Raw genomic sequence first — 22,779 nt, forward strand, 5'->3', positions numbered from 1 at the left:
GGAGCGCCATATGGTTTTTGGCAGGCAGATTTTGCTAGACTGGTTTTTAGACACCATGTCCCATTTGAAGCCCCCCTGATGCACCCCTACAGTAGAAACTCCCAAAAAAGTGACCCCATTTTGGAAACTAGGGGATAAGGTGACAGTTTTATTGGTACTATTTTGGGGTACATATGATTTTTAATTGCTCTATATTACGTTTTTTTTGTGAGGCAAGGTAACCAAAAAATGGCTGTTTTGGCACTGTTTTTAATTTTTACAAAGTTCATCTGACAGGTTAGATCATGCGCTATTTTTATAGAGCAGGTTGTTACGGATGCGGCGATATCAAATATATCTACTTTCTTTCTTTGTTTGCTTTAGTTGTACATAATAAAGCATTAAAAAAATATATATATATGTTTTTGTGTCTCCATTTTCTAATCGCCATTTTATTTTTTCTGCCAATAGTCTTGTGCAGGGGCTCATTTTTTGCAGGAAGAGTTGTCGTTTTTATTGGTACCATTTTTGGGTACATATGATTTTTTGATCATTCATTATTACACTTTATGAGGCAAGGTGACCAAACAAATGTGTTGTTTTGGCACAGTTTTTATTTATAAATTTTTACAGCGTTCACCTGAGGGGTTAGGTCATGTGATATTTTTATAGAGAAGGTCGTTACGGACGTGGCAATACCTAATATGCATACTTTTTCATATTTAAAGGGACTCTGTCACCACTTTCTAACCCCCCCTTTTAAAAGTATTGTTCTCTCCATGGCGCCCTTGTGATTACAAAGGTGTTGTTATAACATAAATTCGCCGTCTCGTTTTGATAAAAATACCTTTTATCTAACCTGTCAATCTTGTGGATAAGGTGCCCAGGGCGTTTCTGAAGGTCTGAAGCTGCCGCCCGCCGCCGCCGTTGGTGCCCAGCTCCTCCCCTGATCCTTTCAGCGCCGCCTGAATGTAAAGAAATCCGCCTCCGGCTCTCGCTCAGTGCCCCCTCCTCCTTTTCAAATATCCCACGCGTGCGCACAGGCCTGTGCCTGATGCGCCCGTGCGGACATTTAGAATCAGCCTCATTGAGCGAAGTGCGCACTTCGCTCAACCTCCTCATAAGACGAGCACTGCAGCCAGCCACTCAGAGCCTGCCAAGCGCTGTACAGGCCTGTGCGCACGCGCGGGATCTTTGAAAAGGAGGAGGGGGCACTGAGCGAGAGCCGGAGGCGGATTTCTTTACATTCAGGCGGCGCTGAAAGGATCAGGGGAGGAGCTGGGCGGCGGCGGCGGGCTTCAGACCTTCAGAAACGCCCTGGGCACCTTATCCACAAGATTGACAGGTTAGATAAAAGGTATTTTTATCAAAACGAGACGGCGAATTTATGTTATAACAACACCTTTGTAATCACAAGGGCGCCATGGAGAGAACAATACTTTTAAAAGGGGGGGTTAGAAAGTGGTGACAGAGTCCCTTTAAGTTTTACACAATAATAGCATTTTTGAAACAAACAAAAATTGATGTTTTAGTGTCTCCATATTCTGAGAGCCATAGCTTTTTTAATTTTTGACTGATTGTCTTAGATAGGATCTCTTTTTTTGCGGCATGAGGTGACGATTTTATTGGTACTATTTTGGGAGGCATACACCTTTTTGATCGCTTGGTGTTGCAATTTTTGTGATGTAAGTGACAAAAAAAAGGCTTTTTTTGGCACTGTTTTTATTATATTTTTTTTACTGTGTTCATCTGAGGGGTTAATTCATGTGATATTTTTATAGAGCTGGTTGTTACGGCCGCGACAATACCTAATTTGTATACTTTTTTTTATTTATTTCACTTTAACACAATAATTGCATTTTTGAAACCATAAAAATTATGTCTTAGCATCTCCATGTTCTGAGAGCTATAGTTTTTTTATTTTTTGGTCTTAGGTAGGGTCTCATTTTTTGCGGGATGAGGTGACGGTTTGATTGGTACCATTTTGGGGGGCATACGCTTTTTTGATCACTTGGTGTTGCACATTTTATGATGAAATGTAAGATGACAAAATTGCTTTTTTTTAAACAGTTTTTATTTTTTTTATTTTTTTATGGTGTTTATCGGACGGGGTGGATCATGTGATATATTTATAGAGCCGGTCATTACGGACGCGGCGATACCTAATATGTATGCGTTTTCTTTTTCTATTTTTTCTGCTTCTTTACGGTAAGAGCAGTGAGACTATGGAACTCTCTGCCTGAGGAGGTGGTGATGGTGAGTACAATAAAGGAATTCAAGAGGGGCCTGGACGTATTTCTGGAGCTTAATAATATTACAGGCTATAGCTACTAGAGAGGGGTCGTTGATCCAGGGAGTTATTCTGATTGCATGATTGGAGTCGGGAAGGAATTTTTTATTCCCCTAAAGTGGAGAAAATTGGCTTCTACCTCACAGGGTTTTTTGCCTTCCTCTGGATCAACTTGCAGGATAACAGGCCGAACTGGATGGACAAATGTCTTTTTTCGGCCTTATGTACTATGTTACTAATATAAAATCAGGGGAAAGGGGCGTTTTTTTCTTTTTTTTACTTAAAGCATTATTTTTTTTTTATTAAAAACTCTGACTTTTTTTTTTAACTTTATTTCTGTCCCACTATGGGACTATACTTTTGGGGGTCTGATCCTCTCTGCAATGCATTACAATACATCTGTATTGTAATGCATTGCCTGTTAGTGTATTACACAGAGTAATACACTAACAGGTTGCCTCGTAAACCAAGCCTGAGGCTGGATCTCCTGGGTACCCGTAGAAGGCAGGTCCCGATGCCGTGCAGGGCATTGGGCAGCCTCTGCATGGCATCAGGCTGCCTTCTCACCCATCGGGTCCACGCCACAGCAGCGCGGGGACTCCATATGCTCCCTCACCCGTCTCAAATCCCCTTTATGTCGCGGTCAGCGCTGATCGCGGCATAGAAGGGGTTAATCCGCCGGCATCGGCTTGTACAGCGATGCCAGCGGATACAGCAGGGGCCTGGCTATCAGGGACTGCCGAACCCCTGCAGTGAACGAGCGTGCACCGCTCCAGTGCCCGCCCGATCACCATGACGTAATAGTACGTCAAAATGCGGGAACGCACCTGCCGCCATGACGTACTGTTACGTCATATGCCGGGAAGGGGTTAACAAACGTAGGTTTCCAAAGATTGTAAACAATGTCCACACATGACAATGTACCTGGTGAAGGAGTTCTTCTTTGACCGTTTCCATAAAACAATCATCAGTTGGATAAAGGGAACATGCAAACATAAAATCCTGCCAGACCTGCAAGGGTAACAATATGCAAAAATGTATTATTCCACAAGATTGCTATGACCAGCCTGTATCCTAAACTACATAGCAGGGTGGATTTGATTTAAATCAAAGTGATTTAAATCACGATTTAAATCACTAGTCAGTAAGGCTTGATTTAAATCATAGTTTTCTACATAAAGACTAATTCTTGCTGGTATAACTTATAATATGCAAGTAGATGAAGATTTAAACAACTTTTCATATTAGTTTGATTAGGTTGATTCTGCATTCATAGGTTTGTAGAAGTTAGGATTAAGGTATTTTTCTCAACTCTGTTCATGTTATAACATTTTTGCTGTGAAGAAGAGGCATGTGATCTCTGCTGAGTCAAATTCAGTTTTGAAAACTGCAAAAGTAAACCAAGCATCTGTGATAATATCTTGTAGGCAGAGAAACTACCCAATAATCTTACAAAAACCTCTGGAAGAGCATGACATTGTAAATGGATTAATGGAATTTATTTACCAAAAAAGTTACACATATAGAAACATAGAATGTGTCGGCAGATAAGAACCATTCGGCCCACCTAGTCTGCCCAATATACTGAATACTATGGCCCTATCTTATATGAAGGATGACCTTATGCCTATCCCATGCATGCTTAAACTCCTTCACTGTATTTGCAGCTACCACTTCTGCAGGAAGGCTATTCCATGCATCCACTACTCTCTCAGTAAAGTAATACTTCCTGATATTACTTTAAAATCTTTGCCCCTCTAATTTAAAACTATGTCCTCTTGTAGCAGTTTTTCTTCTTTTAAATATTCTCTCCTCTTTTACCTTGTTGATTCCCTTTATGTATTTAAAAGTTTCTATCATATCCCCTCTGTCTCGCCTTTCTTCCAAGCTATACATGTTAAGGTCCTTTAATCTTTCCTGGTAAGTTTTGTCCTGCAATCCATGTACTAGTTTAGTAGCTCTTCTCTGAACTCTCTCCAAAGTATCAATATCCTTCTGGAGATATGGTCTCCAGTACTGCGCACAATACTCCAAATGAGGTCTCGCTAGTGCTCTGTAGAGCGGCATGAGCACCTCCCTCTTTCTACTGGTAACCCAAGCATTCTGCTAGCATTTCCTGCTGCTCTATGATATTGTCTGCCTACCTTTAAGTCTTCTGAAATAATGACCCCTAAATCCCTTATATTCTGCTCTTGGGTTTTTACGCCCCAGGTGCATTATCTTGCACTTATCAACATTAAATTTTAGTTGCCAGATTTTTGACCATTCCTCTAGTTTTCCTAAATCCTAAATCCTCTAGTTTTCCTAAATCCTAAATCCTTTTCCATTTGGTGTATCCCTCCAGGAACATCAACCCTGTTACAAATCTTTGTGTCATCAGAAAAAAGACACACCTTACCATTGAGGCCTTCTGCAATATATATTAAACAATATGGGTCCCAGAACAGATCCCTGAGTTACCCCACGGGTAACAAGACCATGGTCTGAATATACTCCATTGACTACAACCCTCTGTTGTCTGTCCCTCAGCCACTGCCTAATCCATTCAACAATATGGGTGTCTACGTACAGCCTTATTCTACATAATTAAAAAACTAATCTTTATTTCATGATGGAATAACCTTTGGATGGTAATATATTTTCCTCAAAAAGCATTTTATATAAAAAAAATCCACCCTGCTACATAGGCCTTCTAATATGTCATTCTCTAAAACATTTAATCAATTGTTCCTCAGTATGTTGAACTGAAGAAGAATGTAATAAATGCTCAGAAGTATGACATAACTTGTGATGCAGATGAAGGCATTGCTTGGATATTGCACATTTTGGTAAATAAAAGACTGGATAAGATCCACAAAGTAGGGTACAGAACAATCTACTTTGCTTTGTTCAGGTCACAATCCTGGATTTGACCACCAATAGGGATCGAGTATGTTACTGTATATAAAAAAAAGGGGGGGGGCTAGATGCACAGTCACAAATAAGCAGCGGAACCCTTATCCAGTCAAATCCACAAGTAGTTGTAGGGACCGCGCTGATACCAGCAGTAATAGACACAATGCAGACTTCAACACACGCTCCAGCAGGCAGCTGTTATAAATCCACTCCTATAGACGTCTCCTGCAGCGTCTTGATACCAACCGAAAACTTCAATATACGGCACCAATTCCTTCACAAGACAAAGAGACACATAGCGCAATACCCAAGTGGTAAAAGTAAGTATCCAATTTATTGTACTTACAAAGTCCATGTGATAAAAGACATTTCATAAAATCACACCCGACGCGGGTTTCGCCTTAGGCTCAGTTCAGACCTGAGCGTTCTGAAAGGAGCGCTCTGTATGCGCGATTGTACGGGCGTTTACAATCGCGCATACAGAGACAAGCGTACACACAGTGTCGCGCGTTCCCGAAAGTCTATGTACGGGAACGCGCGACAAGCGCCCAAAAAAACGCTCCTGTACTTGTTTGAGTGTCGGGCGTTTTACAGCGCGATCGTACGCGCTGTAAAACGCCCAGGTGAGAACCATTCCCATAGGGAAGCATTGGTTTCTCCTTGTTGAGCGTTTTACAGCGCGTAGGAACGCGCTGTAAACTGCTCAGGTCTGAACTGAGCCTTAGGCTTCGTCAGGGGTTGAGGAACTGAATTCCCTCAGACTCAGTGTTAAATATCCTTCCTAAATTGCTCTAGGGCAACACCCAACTTCCGATTGGTCCGGAGGGCGGGTGACATGCATTAAATCCAAACAACACTAAAAACATCCATAATACAAAAATCAATCATACACAATATCAGATAAAAAAAAAATTGCAAACATTATCCACATGTGCTTCGCATGGGCAATACAAAAAAAATTTAATATGACAGTTTACACAAACTGTGCAGCCTGTAATTATGACATGCAAGCTGCCTTAATGTCCCATTCTATGTTGAGGCCGTGTGGTAGGAGGGTGCCCATCTCATATATCCACTCTGCTTCTCTTTTGTTTATCTGTTTAACAGGGTCTCCCCCTCTCCAGTGTCTCCGCACCAGTTCAACGGCACAGAATCTTAAACCGCTCAGATTTTTCTGGTGCACTTTTTTATAGGAGAGAACACAATGGCAATTATAATTCTAAGTGGGGTTCGAGACCATTTTATAATGGCTATAGATCGGACCAACAGTATCAACATAGTGATCATTACTATATAGTATAGAGAGTCCCAGCAATATCATCAAAATGATCATTACTATAGAGAACCCCCATACAGACCTAGACACCAGTATTGCCCTCACCATAACAATAGACCACAAGGAACATATAGTCAGCAGTACCGTCCTATATATGGACAGCAGGCATATGGACGAAATTATTATAACAGAGACCAGAGCCACGCCAGTAGGTTAGGAGGTGGTGCACAAGTAGATCGAAACCAATATAGAAACGATATGCGAGGCAATGAATATAGTAAGCACAGACGGGAAAGTGTTGACAATACAATCACCATAGGAGAAAGAAATGAGGTTGATTTACAGGATAGCAATAATGACGAGAGGAGAAACATGATCCATAGTGAAAATTTTCCCCACCAGATGACAAAAGGCAGGACCAGCCCAATGCCACAAAGAAAAGTAGAAACACAGAGAAAGAAAAAAAGGGATATAGGGGGAGAAGGGGAGGTAAGAGACACAACAAGTCCACCCGCAAAGAAAGGTCGGGTGAACCAGTAGGTATTTACAATCTCAGTTCCCATATCCTTACCAAGGAAGAGACGATGGTCCTCAATAAGGGTTTGAAGTTTGCTCCCACATATAAAGGGAGTAGATTTGAGACCTATTTAGATGTACCGTACATAGTTTCATTAGGAAATTGAATATTTGTAAATATCTGATGAAAAACCCATACAGACCACACAAACAGACAATAGTGGGATCTACACAGACTTGAGGAACAAATCCACTTTCTATCCAGTAAATAAGGACAATGAATGTATAGAGGCCTTCATACGGGGCGTTTTAAAAGGATTAGATGAAATCAAATATGGAGACAGAGTTATGGATAATTTGAGTAAGAAAGAGAAGGAAGCTTTAAGGGGCTTGGAAAAAAACAAACTAGTGGTGGTGAAACCAGCTGATAAGGGGGGGGGGGGGGTCGTAATTTTAGATAAAGTGGACTACAATACGGAAATGCTTAGAATTCTCAGTGATGACAATACATATAAGAGATTAAGAACAGATCCAGTCATCAAATACAAAAGTGAACTTAAGGTCCTTCTTGATAGGGGCTTTGCACAAGGGGTCTTAAATAAGAAAGAATTCCAATACCTCAACCATGCTCACCCGAGAACTCCAATAATATACTATCTCCCTAAGGTACACAAAAACGCTGAAAAGCCGCCAGGGAGGCCCATAATCTCAGGGTTGGACTCCTTAACTAGTAGGATCTCAGAATATATTGACATATTCTTACAGAAATATGTGCCTACGACCCCTTCCTGCCTTAGAGATACGGGACAGATCCTGGAAATCCTTAGGGGGTTTAGTGCACTTCCAGACAATACGTATATGGTGACACTTGATGTTACTTCCTTATACACCATAATACCCAATGAAATAGGACTAAAGGGTGTACGTTTTTATATGGACCAGGATGAGAAGATGAGTGAGGAGCATAAAACATTTATTGTGGATTGCATTAAATACTGCCTTACCCATAATTATTTTTGGTATGAGGATCATTTTTATTTGCAAGTATCGGTTGTTGCGATGGGTGCGAAATTCGCACCCGGTTTTGCGAATATTTTTATGTCATACTGGGAACATTTTTACATTGACCCACTGGTGTGTGTGGAGAATGAAGCAGGCTGTCTGCAATTATGGAAGAGGTATATCGATGACTGTATCTGTATTTGGCGTGGCACAGAAACCGAGCTTAAAGAGTTCATTGTATATATCAATGATAACCCCTGGAATATTGTATTCACTGAGAATATTAGCAAGAGGATGATCCATTTCTTGGATCTGGAAATTGCGGTCGAACAAGGGAGGATAAAAACAAAAACCTATTTTAAACCTGCAGATCGCAATGGTTACATTGACAGGAGCAGTTGCCATTATAGACCATGGATCCAAAATGTGTCTAAAGGGCAATTACAGCGCATTAAACGCAACTGCACTGAGGCTGATGATTTTGAACCACAAAGTGACATAATCCTCGAAAAGGTTTAGGGAGAAAGGATATGCAAAGGATCTGCTGTTTAAACAAAGGGAGGAAGTAAGAGATGTCAGTGTAACAAGTAAAGATGAAAAAAAAACTGTGATCATTTTAAAAAGAAAGATTACAGTGATCGGTATAGGTTTGCTTTTTCCACCACTTACTCTGTCCACTGCCCCCGTATTAGGGACATTATTAACAAAAATTGGAACGTCCTTAAGAACGATGGTATAATAGGGGATCTGATTCCACACAAACCCCCCCTCATATTCAGAAGGGCTCCAACTGTTGGAAATAAGATCGTACATGGATGCCCTAATAAAGAAAAGGGATCCCGCATCCATCGGGATGTGTTCACATGGTGCGGCTTTTGCATAGGATGTAAAAATAGGGCCAAGGAAGACAAGAAAAACATCAATACGAGTATGGTGACGTCAACATCAAAACATAAGGAGTGTAAAATAAAAGGGAATCTGTCATGTGAAACAGCGGGGGTAATCTACTTGTTAGAGTGCCCCTGCAAGACACAATATATAGGTCGTACTCTAAGAAAATTAAAAACCCGCATTGCTGAACACGTCCGAAACATTAAGAAGGGTCTGGAGACCCACAGTGTTTCGGCGCATTCTAAAAAAGTGCACCAGAAAAATCAGAGCGGTTTAAGATTCTGTGCCGTTGAACTGGTGCGGAGACACTGGAGAGGGGGAGACCCTGTTAAACAGATAAACAAAAGAGAAGCAGAGTGGATATATGAGATAGGCACCCTCCTACCACACGGCCTCAACATAGAATGGGACATTAAGGCAGCTTGCATGTCATAATTACAGGCTGAACAGTTTGTGTAAACTGTCATATTTAAATTTTTTTGTATTGCCCATGCGAAGCACATGTGGATAATGTTTGCAATTTGTTTTTTATCTGATATTGTGTATGATTGATTTTTGTATTATGGATGTTTTTAGTGTTGTTTGGATTTAATGCATGTCACCCGCCCCCCGGACCAATCGGAAGTTGGCTGTTGCCCTAGAGCAATTTAGGAAGGATATTTAACACTGAGTCTGAGGGAATTCAGTTCCTCAACCCCTGACGAAGCCTAAGGCGAAACCCTGGTCGGGTGTGATTTTATGAAATGTCTTTTATCACATGGACTTTGTAAGTACAATAAATCGGATACTTACTTTTACCACTTGGGTATTGCGCTATGTGTCTCTTTGTCTTGCGAAGGAATTGGTGCCGTATATTGAAGTTTTCGGTTGGTATCAAGACGCTGCAGGAGACGTCCATAGGAGTGGATTTATAACAGCTGCCTGCTGGAGCGTGTGTTGAAGTCTGCATTGTGTCTATTACTGCTGGTATCAGCGCGGTCCCTACAACTACTTGTGGATTTGAATGTTACTGTATATAATGTTACTGTAAAGGATAATGGGCCAACGAATGCAAAAGAAATTGGGGGCTTTTGTAGCATCAAGTCATTATCTAAAATATTTAGCACAAGTAAGGAGATTACCATTATGCCCAAGTCATCACAAATGTTGTAGAACTCATCACTCTCATATATTCCTCCACCCCACACACGAAGAGTATTCATATTGGCATCAACCGCTGACTGTAGGAGATTACGGAGTCTGTTGCATGTAGAGATTGATGGCAATGTTTAAGCAACAACATACAAACATATCTATAACTCCTTTCTTTCATGATTGGCAAAAGTGCAGAACTGTAAACCTTTTTTTTTTCCAATTTAATATTGTCTATCAACACAGATTTACACATGCAGTAATATACACTAGGAAATGGAATAAGCGTGTATAGAGTGCATAGATGACCCATGGAAGAACATTTCATTAATGCAAAGCCCAGGGCTTTTTTGTGGCATATAGAGTATCTCACAAAAGTGAGTACACCCCTCAAATTTTTTTTAAATATTTTATTATATCTTCTCATGGGACAAAACTGACGATATGGCACTATGATACAATGTAAAATAGTCAGTGTGCAGCTTGTATAACAGTGTACATTTGGTGTGCCCTCAAAATAACAACACACAGCCATTAATGACTAAACCGCTGGAAACAAAAGGGAGTACACCCCTAAGTGAAAATGGCCAAATTGTGCCCAATTAGCCATTTTCCCTCCCCTGTGTCATGTGACTCGTTAGTGTTACATGGTCTCAGGTGTGAAAAGGGAGCAGGTGTGTTAAATTTGGTGTTATCGCTCTCACACTCTCTCATACTGGTCACTGGAAGTTCGAGATGGTACCTCATGGCAAAGAACTCTCTGAGGATCTAAAAAATAGAATAGTTGCTATACATAAAGATGACCTAAACTATAAGAAGATGCCAACATCCCGAAACTGAGCTGCGCAGCACAGTGGCCAAGACAGTACAGCGGTTCAGCAAGACATGTTCCACTCAGAACAGGCCTCGCCATGGTTGACCAAAGAAGTTGAGTGCACGTGCTCAGCTTCATATGCAGAAGTTGTCCTTTCAAAATAGACGTGCTGTCAGCATTGCTGCAGAGGTTAAACGGGTGGCGGTTCAGCCTGTCAGTGCTCAGACCATACGGCACATATCTGTATGGCTGTCGTCCCAGAAGGAAGCCTCTTCTAAAGATGATGCACAAGAAAGCCTGCAAACAGTTTGCTGGAGCCAAGCAGAATAAAGGACATGGATTACTGGAACATGTCCTGTCCATGTCTGATGTGACCAAGATAAACTTATTTGATTCAGATGGTGTCAAGTGTGTGTGGCAGCAACCAGGTTAGGAGTACAAAGACAACTGTGTAGTCAATGTAGAAGTGAAGACAAATAGCGGCACTCACCCGTGTGTAGTAAACAGCTTTATTTTTCAAAACTCACATGAGGCAGGGGGCGGACAGATCCAAAGCACGCATTGAACGCATTGAACGCGTGCTTTGGATCTGTCCGCCCCCTTCCTCATGTGAGTTTTGAAAAATAAAGCTGTTTACTACACACGGGTGAGTGCCGCTATTTGTCTTCACTTCTACATTGACTACGCATTCTACCTTATCTGCTTTGTCCAGCTGAGCACCTCCGTACGTGTGTGTCCTCTCTCAGCCACGCCAGCGCTGCACTCCATGTGCGCCCAGCCGGTGCAGTGGTGCCGCTCCCTACCTTGCTTTATTCGTACAAAGACAACTGTGTCTTGCCTACAGTCAAGCATGGTGGTGGGAGTGTCATGGCATGGGGCTGCATGAGTGTTGCCGGCTGTGGGGAGCTAGAGTTTATTGAGGGAACCATGAATGCCAACATGTACTGTGACATACTGAAGCAGAGCATGATCCCCTCCCTTCGGAAACTGGGCCGCAGGACAAAATTCCAACATGATGACCCCAAACACACCTCCAAGATGACCACTGCCTTGCTAAAGAAACTGAGGGTAAATGTGCTGGACTGGCCAAGCATATCTCCAGATCTAAACCCTATCGAGCATCTGTGGGGCATCCTCAAACAGAAGGTGGAGGTGTGCAAGGTCTCTAACATCCACCAGTTCCGTGCTGTCGTCATGGATGAGTGGAAGAGGATTCCAGTGGCAACCTGTGAAGCTCTAGTGAACTCCATGCCCAAGAGAGCTAGGCTGGTTTCACACGGGCGTTGCGGGAAAAGATGCTGGTGCGTTGTGGGAACCTGCACGATTTTTCCGCGCGAGTGCAAAACATTGTAATGCGTTTTGCACGCGCGTGAGAAAAATTTGCATGTTTGGTACCCAAACCCGAACTTCTGCACAGAAGTTCGGGTTTGGGTTAGGTGTTCTGTAGATTGTATTATTTTGCCTTATAACATGGTTATACGGGAAAATAATAGCATTCTTAATACAGAATGCATAGTGCAATAGGGCTGGAGGGGTTAAAAAATATAAAAAATAATTTAACTCACCTTAATTCACTTGCTCGCGCAGCCCTGCTACTCTTCTTTCTTCAGGACCTGGGTAAAGGACCTTTGATGATATCACTGCGCTCATCACATGGTCCATCACATGATCCATCACCAAAGTGATGGATCGTGTGACGGACCATGTGATGTGATGAACGCAGTGACATCACCACAGGTCCTTTTCCTGTGCACAGCAAAGCTGAAGACAGAAGAGAAGCCGTGCAGCGCGAACAAGTGGATTAAGGGGAGTTAAATTATTTATTTTATTTTTTTATTAACCCCTCCAGCCCTATTGTACTATATATTCTGTATTAAGAATGCTATTATTTTCCCTTATAACCAAGTTATAAGGGAAAATAATAATGATCGGGTCCCCATCCCGATCGTCTCCTAGCAACCGTGCGTGAGAATCGCACCGCATCCGCACTTGCTTGCGGATGCTTGCGATTTTCACGCAGCCCCATTCACTTCTATGGGGCCTGCGTTGCGTGAAAAACGCACAATATAGAACATGCTGCGATTTTCACGCAACGCACAAGTGATGGCTGAAAATCACAGCTCATCTGCACAGCCCCATAGAAATGAATGGGTCCGGATTCAGTGCGGGTGCAATGCATTCACCTCACGCATTGCACCCGTGCGGAAATCTCGCCCGTGTGAAAGGGGCCTTAAAAGGCAGTGCTGGAAAATAATGGTGGCCACACAAAATATTGACACTTTGGGCACAATGTGGCCATTTTCACTTAGGGGTGTACTCACTTTTGTTGCCAGTGGTTTAGACACTAATGGCTGTGTGTTGAGTTGTTTTGAGGGCTCACCAAATTGACACTGTTATACAAGCTGTACACTGACTACTTTACATTGTATTAAAGTGTCATATCTTCAGTGTTGTCCCATGAAAAGGTATTATAAAATATATCCAAAAATGTGAGGGGTGCGGTCACGGTCACTGATGTCAGGAAATCAAGGAGATTGGCTAAGCGTGGAGGAATCTGACAGCTTCCTTGATTTCTCTTGATTCAGTGTTGATAGGGGGTATTGACCACTTTATAGTCTGACCCCACCCTTCTGACTATGCGGTAGATAGCTTCATTTGGGTTTGGCTGAGCTGGTGTGAGTTTGTCCGGTGTTCCTGCTCATCCGTCTCTACAGAAGTTAAGTGTCGCGTTTGTTTGTGTTTGTTTTATTCCCTATTGTTTGTATCTGGGCCTGAGACAGAGACTTCCATTCATCCATCTGGAGAGGAATAGGTTGTCTCTGGTCCTAACCTTTTTCCAGGGCCTTATAGGGATATAAAGGCCTAGGTATCCTGCATATGAATATTTCTACATTCAGGGTCTATTCATATTGATAGATAGTTAGAACCCGGATTAGGGTTGGTTAGGAGGTGACCTGTTTCTTCCCTAGTTTCCAGGCCCAGTTACTGTTCCCCTTCCCTCCTATGTTCAGTGTGGAGTTTTCCCCCCACACTGATCGTGACAGGTGCACTCACTTTTGTGAGATACTGTGATGAAAACAACAATTTAGATATTTAGATATATATTTTTTCTTTACAGTGTTGAACATACAGGATATATTACATGATCACTGTATAGTTCAGGTTGTTACAGATGTGGCAATACCACATATGTGGAGATTTAGTATTTATTTTTTTCACAAAAAAAGTGGATTTTTCATTTTTTTTACTTGGGAATTTCTTTTAATAACATTTTATTTAATTTTTATTTTTACCACTTAAAGGGGTTGTACAGTGGCTTAATATTGATAACCTATCCTCAGGATAATTCATCAATGTCAGATGTGCGGAGGTCCGAGTCCCAGGACCCCCACCAATCAGATGTTTGAAGGGGTTGATGTGATTGTGCAAGCGCTGTATCCTATTCAATATTTAACTGCACTCTGTTTAGCTTGTAATGGCAGTGCAATGTAATTGCAAATGCTCGTTCCATTCACTTGAATAAGATAAGCAGTTGTACTTACACTGCACTACTGCTACATGGGAAACACCACTCAGTTAAACACCGAAGAGGACGCTGCACTCACAAGAGTGCCACGACCTCTTCAAACAGCCAATTGGAGTTGGGAAGTCAGACCACTGCCAATCTGATATTGATGACCTATCTCGGGGATAGCTCATCAATATCATTACAGCACACAACTGCTTTAATAGTCCCACAAGAGGACTTTGACAAGCAATCAAACTGACAGGCAATCTATTAGTTCCTCTGGCCTAACAGAAGGCAGACCTGAGGGCCTTCATTAGACATGCCTCTACCATGTAAATCATGGCCATCCCATGAGTGATGAATGGGTGACAGAGGGAGCCACCTCGCTCTGAAACCACTTAGATTATGCGGTCGCTATTGACAGAGGCATCTGAGGTGTTAAACGGCTTGGATCTGAGGTTTCTCTAGTCCTGGCCATTAGAACAGGTGTCCAGCTGTCACTAGACAGCCCGACACCGGCTCTATTTGGCAAAGGACACCCATATTGGGCTAAATCTGCACCTCTGTAAAAAGGCCAGTGTGCAGGTTTAACTGTTGCAAGGAGGGTTACTAAAAAAGCGGTTAAAGCTATGTTCAGACCTAGCAGAGTCTTCACATGCATTTCAAACTTCAGCCATGAATACACCCAATTAATTATTTTTGAACGTAATAATCTGTAATAATCTATTAATATAAAATAAATGGTTTGTGCAGAAACAGCACCAAACAATGCAACAAATCTGCCTTGTCTTGAATGTGACAAAAACACAGAAATATAGTGGCAATACTGGAGGAGCGGCTCAACCCCTAACACTGTAGCGTGTTTTTCATTGGGGGAGCAGCCCCACCGCATGTGGACCGCAGCAAACGACTATCCCCAGCAAAAAATGCATACGGTGGAGGATGTCGGCGCGGTCCACATGCACCACAAGGGCATCCTACACAAAACTGGTGCAAAAGAGTGTTTGAATGCCAGGTAAAGGCACATACACTACATATAAAACAAGACAAAAACACAGAAATATAGTGTGTTCAAACACTCTTTTGCACCTGGTGACCTCCATCACAGGGTCTGATATGGGTGTGGCTTGCAGTCTTGGCTTTGTTCACATTGCACTAGTTGTCCTGCTAGGCGTTTGTGTGGAAGCCTGGCTGTGAGCTGGATTACATCACCTTCAGACCTTGTTCACACCATAGTTAGCGTAGTGGTAGGACCCTTTGCCATGCTGAGTGACCGTGACGTCGTGCATGAAGGGCTCCGATATTTTCCTGACAGGAATATATTGGCGAAAGTCTCAGCTTTTAATATCTGCATTTATGACTAGCCAGTATAGTCAGTGGCATATCCGTTTGGTGCATTTTTTCTGTGATTTATTTGTCTTGAATGTGGCCTAGTTTACTATTGTTCTAGAACTAAAATTAAAGAGCTGTAACTGTGAAGTAAAAAGCCCACAACAATCATGATCCTTACTTGTCAGAATCGACTCGGTCTTGAAAAGAGTCAGCTGGTATCCAGTTGGATCCTTTAAGGAATATGGGAATTCCATTAATCTTAATGTAGAAAGACAGTCCTGGAGAGCCTTCAATTGGTTCCTCAACAAGCTCAACTGTGCGAAAATAAACCTGTATTGAAAGAGAATGAACACTCTAGTATTGTTCAGAGGAAAAAAAATACATTCTTAGAATCCTGAACTAATGGCATATCACTATGCCATGACCTCTGGTAGTTGCAAAAACATTTTTGGCAGCCTTCACACACATTAAAGTGTTTTCCCTGTTTTTTTTTTACAGCTTTTCCTTGTCAAAATGCTGTGACCAGATGCTACTTCAAACTTTATATCAAATTATTAAAAAGCCTACCTACATGGCATTTTTATTTTGAATTTTTTTTTCAAAATGCAGCATGATGTCAGGGGTCTCAAACTCAGACCGAAATATAGGCCACACATATAAAAAAAAATTCCAGTTGCCTGGCTGCGTGCATTTCAAATCCAATACAATGCACGTGCATCACACTCCACCCCTGAGCTTCACTTCAGTCTAATCTGTTTTCAAACATAAATTTCACATACCTAGACAACCCCTTCTTAATGTAGACCTCAGATGAGACCCCAAAATTAATTTAAAAAAAATAGACCAGACGCCAGAATTAATACAGACCCCAGACCAGTCCCTAAAATTAATACAGACCCCCAAATTTATAGACCCTGGATCAAACTCCAAATCAGTCTGCAAATTCATAGAGCCCACAAATTTAGACAGCTCAGCCCCCAAATTCATACAGAACCCAGATTAAAATCCAAATCATCCCCCAAATGTATACAGACCCCGGAACACATCGTAAATCAGCCTCCAAAGTCATATAGACCCCAGACCAGAACAAAAATTTATACAGATCCCAAATCATCTCGCCCAACCCCTCCGTCCCCTAAATGCAGACCTAAGAGCAGACAAAAAAATAATAATAATAATAATAATAATAATAATAATAATCTCTCCTCCTCCTGGCACTGCCACCACTCTGGTTCTTTGTGCAGCGCAGTACTGTGTCCTGGCGCCAGCGCTGCACTGCATCCTGACGCTGCACAAAGTCAGGTCACAGTGTTCACCTATGCAAGTTAAGTCCTGAAGCTATAGGCTTTCAGAAAATATTGTATTGCTGGTGCCCAGAAAAAGGACAAGGGAGCGGTGAGTAATGCCAGCACAAGCAGTGCCATACTCACTGCTCCCTGTCCAGTACTATTGAGCTCTTCCACTATAGAAGCGATCATTAGCTAATAGCGCACCCCCCTCTTGAGGTATCGGGGGCTGCAGTCAACTGCCTCAGGGGCCGAATGTGGCCAGTGGGCTGCGTGTTTGAGACCTCTGATCTAGGTGTAGCTTTTTTATGGCATTTTTCTCATAGGTTTCTCTATATTACTTGAAATAAGGAATGTTTCTGTCACGGCCACGGTTATGGTCGTGACTCCTTGGGAGTTGCATACAGTTGCCCGCGGTTTTGGTTGTTGTGTCAACCGCAGCTGAGGCATTATGTAGTTGGCCTCGGTGCGGGTGCCGCGGACAACAGCCTTGTGTGCGGTTCCCGGGGAGTTGTTTTGGATGCACGTTTGTATGTCTGGTGTGCACTGTGTTTTATGATTGTGTGCGCACGGACATCATTCCTCGCACTGTGGTTACCCGTGGCAACCTTAGGTGGTATTATGTACATGTGGTGGCAGTGTCCCGGCCTTCGGGCTGATTCCCTGGACACGTGTGCCACCCATGTCGTTGCTTGCGGCAACGGCCACAGTGTGATCTGTTGGACACTTTTCCTTTTTGTGAGTTTCCCTTCTGTGGTGTGTGTAGGGTTAACTCCCTTCCCAGTGTGTGTGTGATGTCACTGGGTGTGTCCTTCCTTTGGGTGTGGCCACTTTGGGCCTATATAACCTCTCTCTGTGGCAGGGCTCAGGAGGTTGCTTCAGCATGCTTGCTGATAGCAGCCTCCTGTGTTTTTCCATCTGCCTGTGAGAGCCACCACTGTGGTCATAGATTTAAGTTTAAGTTTATGTTTATGCCTTCTTGTATGTCATGTTGTATGTGATGTTCTGTTGGGACCTTCCCTGTCACTTTTGTGCAGTTTACGGTTCTGGATTCCTGTTGCTCAGGGATCCAGTCAGCAAGGCTGTGGCAGGTTGGAGGAACTTCTAGTTCGCCTGCCATACCCGTAAAACTGTTTGTGTTCCCCTTTTTCCCAACAGCTTGGCCAGTGAGACTCCTGCTCCTCCGCGTCTAGGAGGAGTAGGTCGTCTTACCCTGACTCCTAGTGCAGGGACCGGACGGAGGGTGAGTTAGGGATCCGAGGTTCCTGCGCATGGGTCCTCCTACCTTTAAGGTCGGCCCATGCAGTTAGGAGTTAGGGTCAGGGTAGGGACGCTGTTAGGAGGTGACCTGCTCCCTATCCTGTTCTCCTGGCCGAGTAGGCCTACAGCATCTGGCATTGCACGGCTGAGGATTTCCCCCATCCTCAGCCGTGACAGTTTCAAAGTTCAAACATTTCAAATTATTTCAAAAGTTACATGATACAAAATAAATAGCAATCAAAAATGCTTGGAATTCATGGTGTTTTTTATAACAAGGGTTAGAAAAGCTGAAAAATCATAAGTGCATACAAAATATAGACTATTCTCCTTGTCAAAAAGTGGAACAAAGATTGTAATACATTTGTTCGTACTATACAGCTTCATGATTGGCATGGCTCTGAATTAAGCTTTTTCTGCTGCTGTACATGGGCAACCTTCCACTTCTACTGTGACACTTAAGATATAAGTTTATGCAGTAAATGACTGAGAATAATCTGAGAAAAGTTTAAAATGTAATGACTGTAAAAAAAAAAATGTACCGTAATCCACAAACCTTAGTTGACTTTTCAATAAGGTATTCACCCCCAAAGTGAAAAGTGACAGACATATTGTAACCTGTTTGAAGACCATAACCATTTGGCCACCACAAATCTACAGATGTATTCTGAAAGAAATAAAAACAAAATTTTAAAGGGAACCTATCACATTGAACATGGTGTCTGAGCTGAAGGACAATTGTTATAGAGCAGTAGGAGCTGAGCAGATTGAGATAGATATAGATATAGATATAGAGAGATATAGATATATATCTTGTAAACACTCCTTATTGGTAAAATCTTATCAAATTTATAAGAATATGACTCAAACGAGTGTTTATGAACTGTCAGGAGCTCAGAAATAAGTGCTACACATGGATCTGTCAAAAGCAGCTGCCTGACAGATTCTCTGTGAAACAGAAAGTAAGACTGTAGATACACTGAAAGTGAAGGCTGTAAAACAGAAACTGTTAAAACTTTTAAAAACTCAATAAAAATGGGTTGCAATAAGCAGATTCATGTTCATTTCTATATAGATACAGTGCTGCCCATAATTATTCATACCCCAGGCAAATTTTAACTTAAAGTTACTTTTATTCAACCAGCAAGTAATAAGGCAGACAAAAGCTTGCTTGGCCTTTGCAAAAGCTCATCTGGACAATGAAGAAGACTTCTGGTCTTCGGTGTTATGGTCAGATGAAACAAAAATAGAATTTTTTGGTCACAATGATGTTTCCTTCATTTGGCGTAAAAAAGGAGAAGCCTTCAACCAAAAGAACACCATCCCCACTGTCAAACATGGTGGTGGGAACCTAATGCTTTGGGGGTGTTTTTCAGCCAATGGACCAGGGAACCGAATCACAGTAAACGGCACCATGAAAAAAGAGCAATACATGAGGATTCTCAACGACAACATCGGGCAGTCTGCAGAGAAACTTGGCCTTGGGCACCAGTGGACATTTCAGCATGACAATGACCCAAAACACACAGCAAAAGGGTGAAGAAATGGTTAGCAGAGAACAACATAAAAAGTTTGGAGTGGCCCAGCCAAAGTTCAGACTTGAATCCAATTGAGAAACTGTGGAGGGAGCTAAAGATCAGGGTGATGGCAAGAAGACCCTCCAACCTGAAAGATTTGGAGCTCATTGCTAAAGATGAATGGGCAAAAATACCTGTGGAGACATGCAAAAACCGGGTCTACAATTATAGGAAGCGTTTGATTGCTGTAATAGCCAATAAAGGCTTTTCTATTGATTATTGAGAAGTGTATGAATAATTTTGGACTGGACACTTTTTGCTCAAATGTAAATAAAAGCTGAGAAATGTTTTTTTTTTTTTCCACAATAATGCCTCTTGTACATCGTCTTATTATCTTTTGGGAGACACCCATGTAATTTCCCGGTAAAAAATTACTTGCTGCTTGAATAAAAGTAACTAAGTCAAAATTTGCCAGGGGTATGAATAATTATGGGCAGCACTGTATATACATCAAACATGGTTACCACATATCTACATTTTCAGCTGGGATTCTGCAGTGCCTGCACATTTATCCATCAGAGAACCAAAAAATACGCTAAAATATTTTCAGAATTACCTTATTAATTTTTACAATAATTTTATATGCCTGCTGACCAGGAACAATACTCAGATCCTGAGACCGGTCAATCTGAAGCTGTGGTATCCTGATGACTACTTGTCCTGGAAGGACGTTCATAGTGATTGTATCAAAAACAGGCTCAATGAGAACCATCCACTGGGATGTTGTGTTATCTGAATAGAAGAGACAACAACAAACAATACGGACAGTTACAATTATCGAAATACAACTACAAAAATGCTAAGATATCAAAACCAGCCTTTCACTATGAGTTCTAGTCCTGCAGTGCGATCCTCAGGATAGACCTTCAATATGTACAAAAGCCATATATAAGCCTAAAGAGACCATACTAAATTTTCTCAACCTGGTCCTTATCTACTGAACCCTGTTAGTGATAAAAGAGAACATGTCACCTGACAAGTCTGTTTTAGGAGCCACACTTGCACTGACTATGACATATTTTCATATAACTGTATCATTCCTCCATTATTCCTAGGAGAACTTCATGAATGAATTGCCAAAAATCTTAAATAAAAGGTCCACCTGGGGGCTACTAATTGATAGCTTGTCCCTGCACAGTCTGACACTGGCAGCACTGGTTGGATAGTGTCAGACCATGGGACACAACCTTAACAAGTAACAGCAAGATGGGATTTTGTTGTAGACTGCTGGCAATTCATTCATAAACTTCTAGTAAGAATAAGGCTACTTTCACACTAGCATTTTGGCTTTCCGTTTGTGAGATCTCTTCAGGGCTCTCAAAAGCGGTCCAAAACAGATCAGTTTTGCCCTAATGCATTCTGAATGGAAAAGGATCCGCTCAGAATGCATCAGTTTGCCTCCGGAAAATGGAGATGAAATTTCAAAATTTCACTTTTTTGGCAGATTTTCCATTTTAATCCATTCTTTACTTTAACACATCGAGGGTTAAAAGCCAAACCAAACTCAATATTTATTACCCTGATTTTGCGGTTTACAGAAACACCCCACATGTGGTCTTAAACTGGTGTAAAGGCACATGGCAGGGCGCAGAAGAAAAGGAGCGCTAATTGGTTTTTGGAAGGGACTGGTTTTTAGACATGTCCCATTTGAAGCCCCACTGATGCACCCCTACAGTAGAAACTCCCAAAAAGTGACCATTTTGGAAACTAAAGGATAAGGTGACATTTTTATTTGTACTTTTTTGTGGTACATAGGATTTTTAATCGCTTTTCGTGAGGCAAGGTAACCCAAAAATGGCTGTTTTGGCCCTTTTTCTTTTTTTGTGTTCACCTGAGGGGTTAGGTCATGTGATTTTAATTTTTTTTTTCTTATAGAGCAGGTTGTTACTGATGTGGAAAAAACAAATATGTATACTTTTTCCTATTTAAGTTTTACACAATAAAAGCTTTTTTTTAAACCCAAAAATTATGTTTTAGTGTCTCCATAGTCTAAGAGCCATAGCTTTTTTATTTTTTGGCCGATTGTCTTAGGTAGGGTCTAATTTTTTGCGGAATGAGGTGATCGTTTTATTATTACTATTTTGGGGGGCATACGTCTTTTTGATTACTTGGTGTTGCACTTTTTATGATGTAAGGTGACCAAAAAGGCTTTTTTTGACACAGTTTTTTTTTTTTTTTTCACTGTTTATCGGACTGGGTGGATCATGTGATATATTTATAGAGCCGTTCGTTACGGATATGGGGATACCCAATATGTGGGGGGTTTTTTAAATTTTTTTTTTTTTTTATCTATATTTTTTTCTAAATCGGGAAAAGGGGTGGTTTTTTTTTTCTTTTTTTACTTGAGACTATTATTAAAAACCCTTTTTTTTTTTTTAACTTTATTTCTGTCCCACTCTGGGACTTCAACTTTTGGGGGTCTGATCCCCTCTGCAACGCATTACAATACATCTGTATTGTAATGCATTGCCTGTTAGTGTATTACTCAGTGTAATAAACTAACAGGTTGCCTTAGGAGACCCAGCCTGGGGCTGTATCTCCTCGGCTTCTGTAGAAGGCAGGCCCCGATGCCTTGCAAGGCCTTGGGCACATTGGGCATCCTCTGAAAGGCATCGGGCTGCTTTCTCACCCATCGGGTCCCCACCACAGCAGCGTGGGGACCTCATGGGCTCCTTCACTGACCGCAATACACTTGTATGCCATGGTCAGAGCTGACCGCGGCAGAGTAGGGGTTAAAAGTTTTTCCAGGATTACTATGTTTTATGTAATATGCTCATGCAGTTGCATACCTTATGTACAAGCCTTTTTATCACCATGTAAACTAATCACTATGGTTTGCTTATATCCTCTATGCAGCACTTCCTGTTGCTGTATCCAACCAAACCCATGATGCACTTCTCCTTTCTCTGTCACAGTTCCAGCACCACCCCTAACACCCAGCTAGTTTATAGCTTCTCCTACTCAGCTAGTTACATAGACACTCCCTTATCACTGCCGCTGTTACTGCTTTGACATGTCCACGGAT

At 41.8% G+C, this 22,779-nt stretch overlaps 1 protein-coding gene across 2 annotated transcripts in view; it reads right to left on the reverse strand.

The window, feature by feature from the left end:
- MANBA (mannosidase beta) overlaps nucleotides 1–22,779 on the reverse strand; it is a 187,631-nt gene that overhangs the window by 98,066 nt on the left and 66,786 nt on the right. For both annotated transcript variants that reach the window (XM_040418222.1, XM_040418221.1), the window contains exons 6-10: nucleotides 20,311–20,486; nucleotides 18,734–18,844; nucleotides 15,813–15,964; nucleotides 9,971–10,088; nucleotides 3,194–3,280 (exon numbers count right to left, since the gene is read on the reverse strand). In XM_040418222.1, coding sequence (XP_040274156.1) covers nucleotides 3,194–3,280; nucleotides 9,971–10,088; nucleotides 15,813–15,964; nucleotides 18,734–18,844; nucleotides 20,311–20,486 — 644 coding nt within the window. The remainder of the gene's footprint in view (nucleotides 1–3,193; nucleotides 3,281–9,970; nucleotides 10,089–15,812; nucleotides 15,965–18,733; nucleotides 18,845–20,310; nucleotides 20,487–22,779) is intronic.

Source organism: Bufo bufo, chromosome 2 (genome assembly GCF_905171765.1).
Source record: "Bufo bufo chromosome 2, aBufBuf1.1, whole genome shotgun sequence".
Taxonomy (NCBI): Eukaryota; Metazoa; Chordata; class Amphibia; order Anura; family Bufonidae; genus Bufo; species Bufo bufo.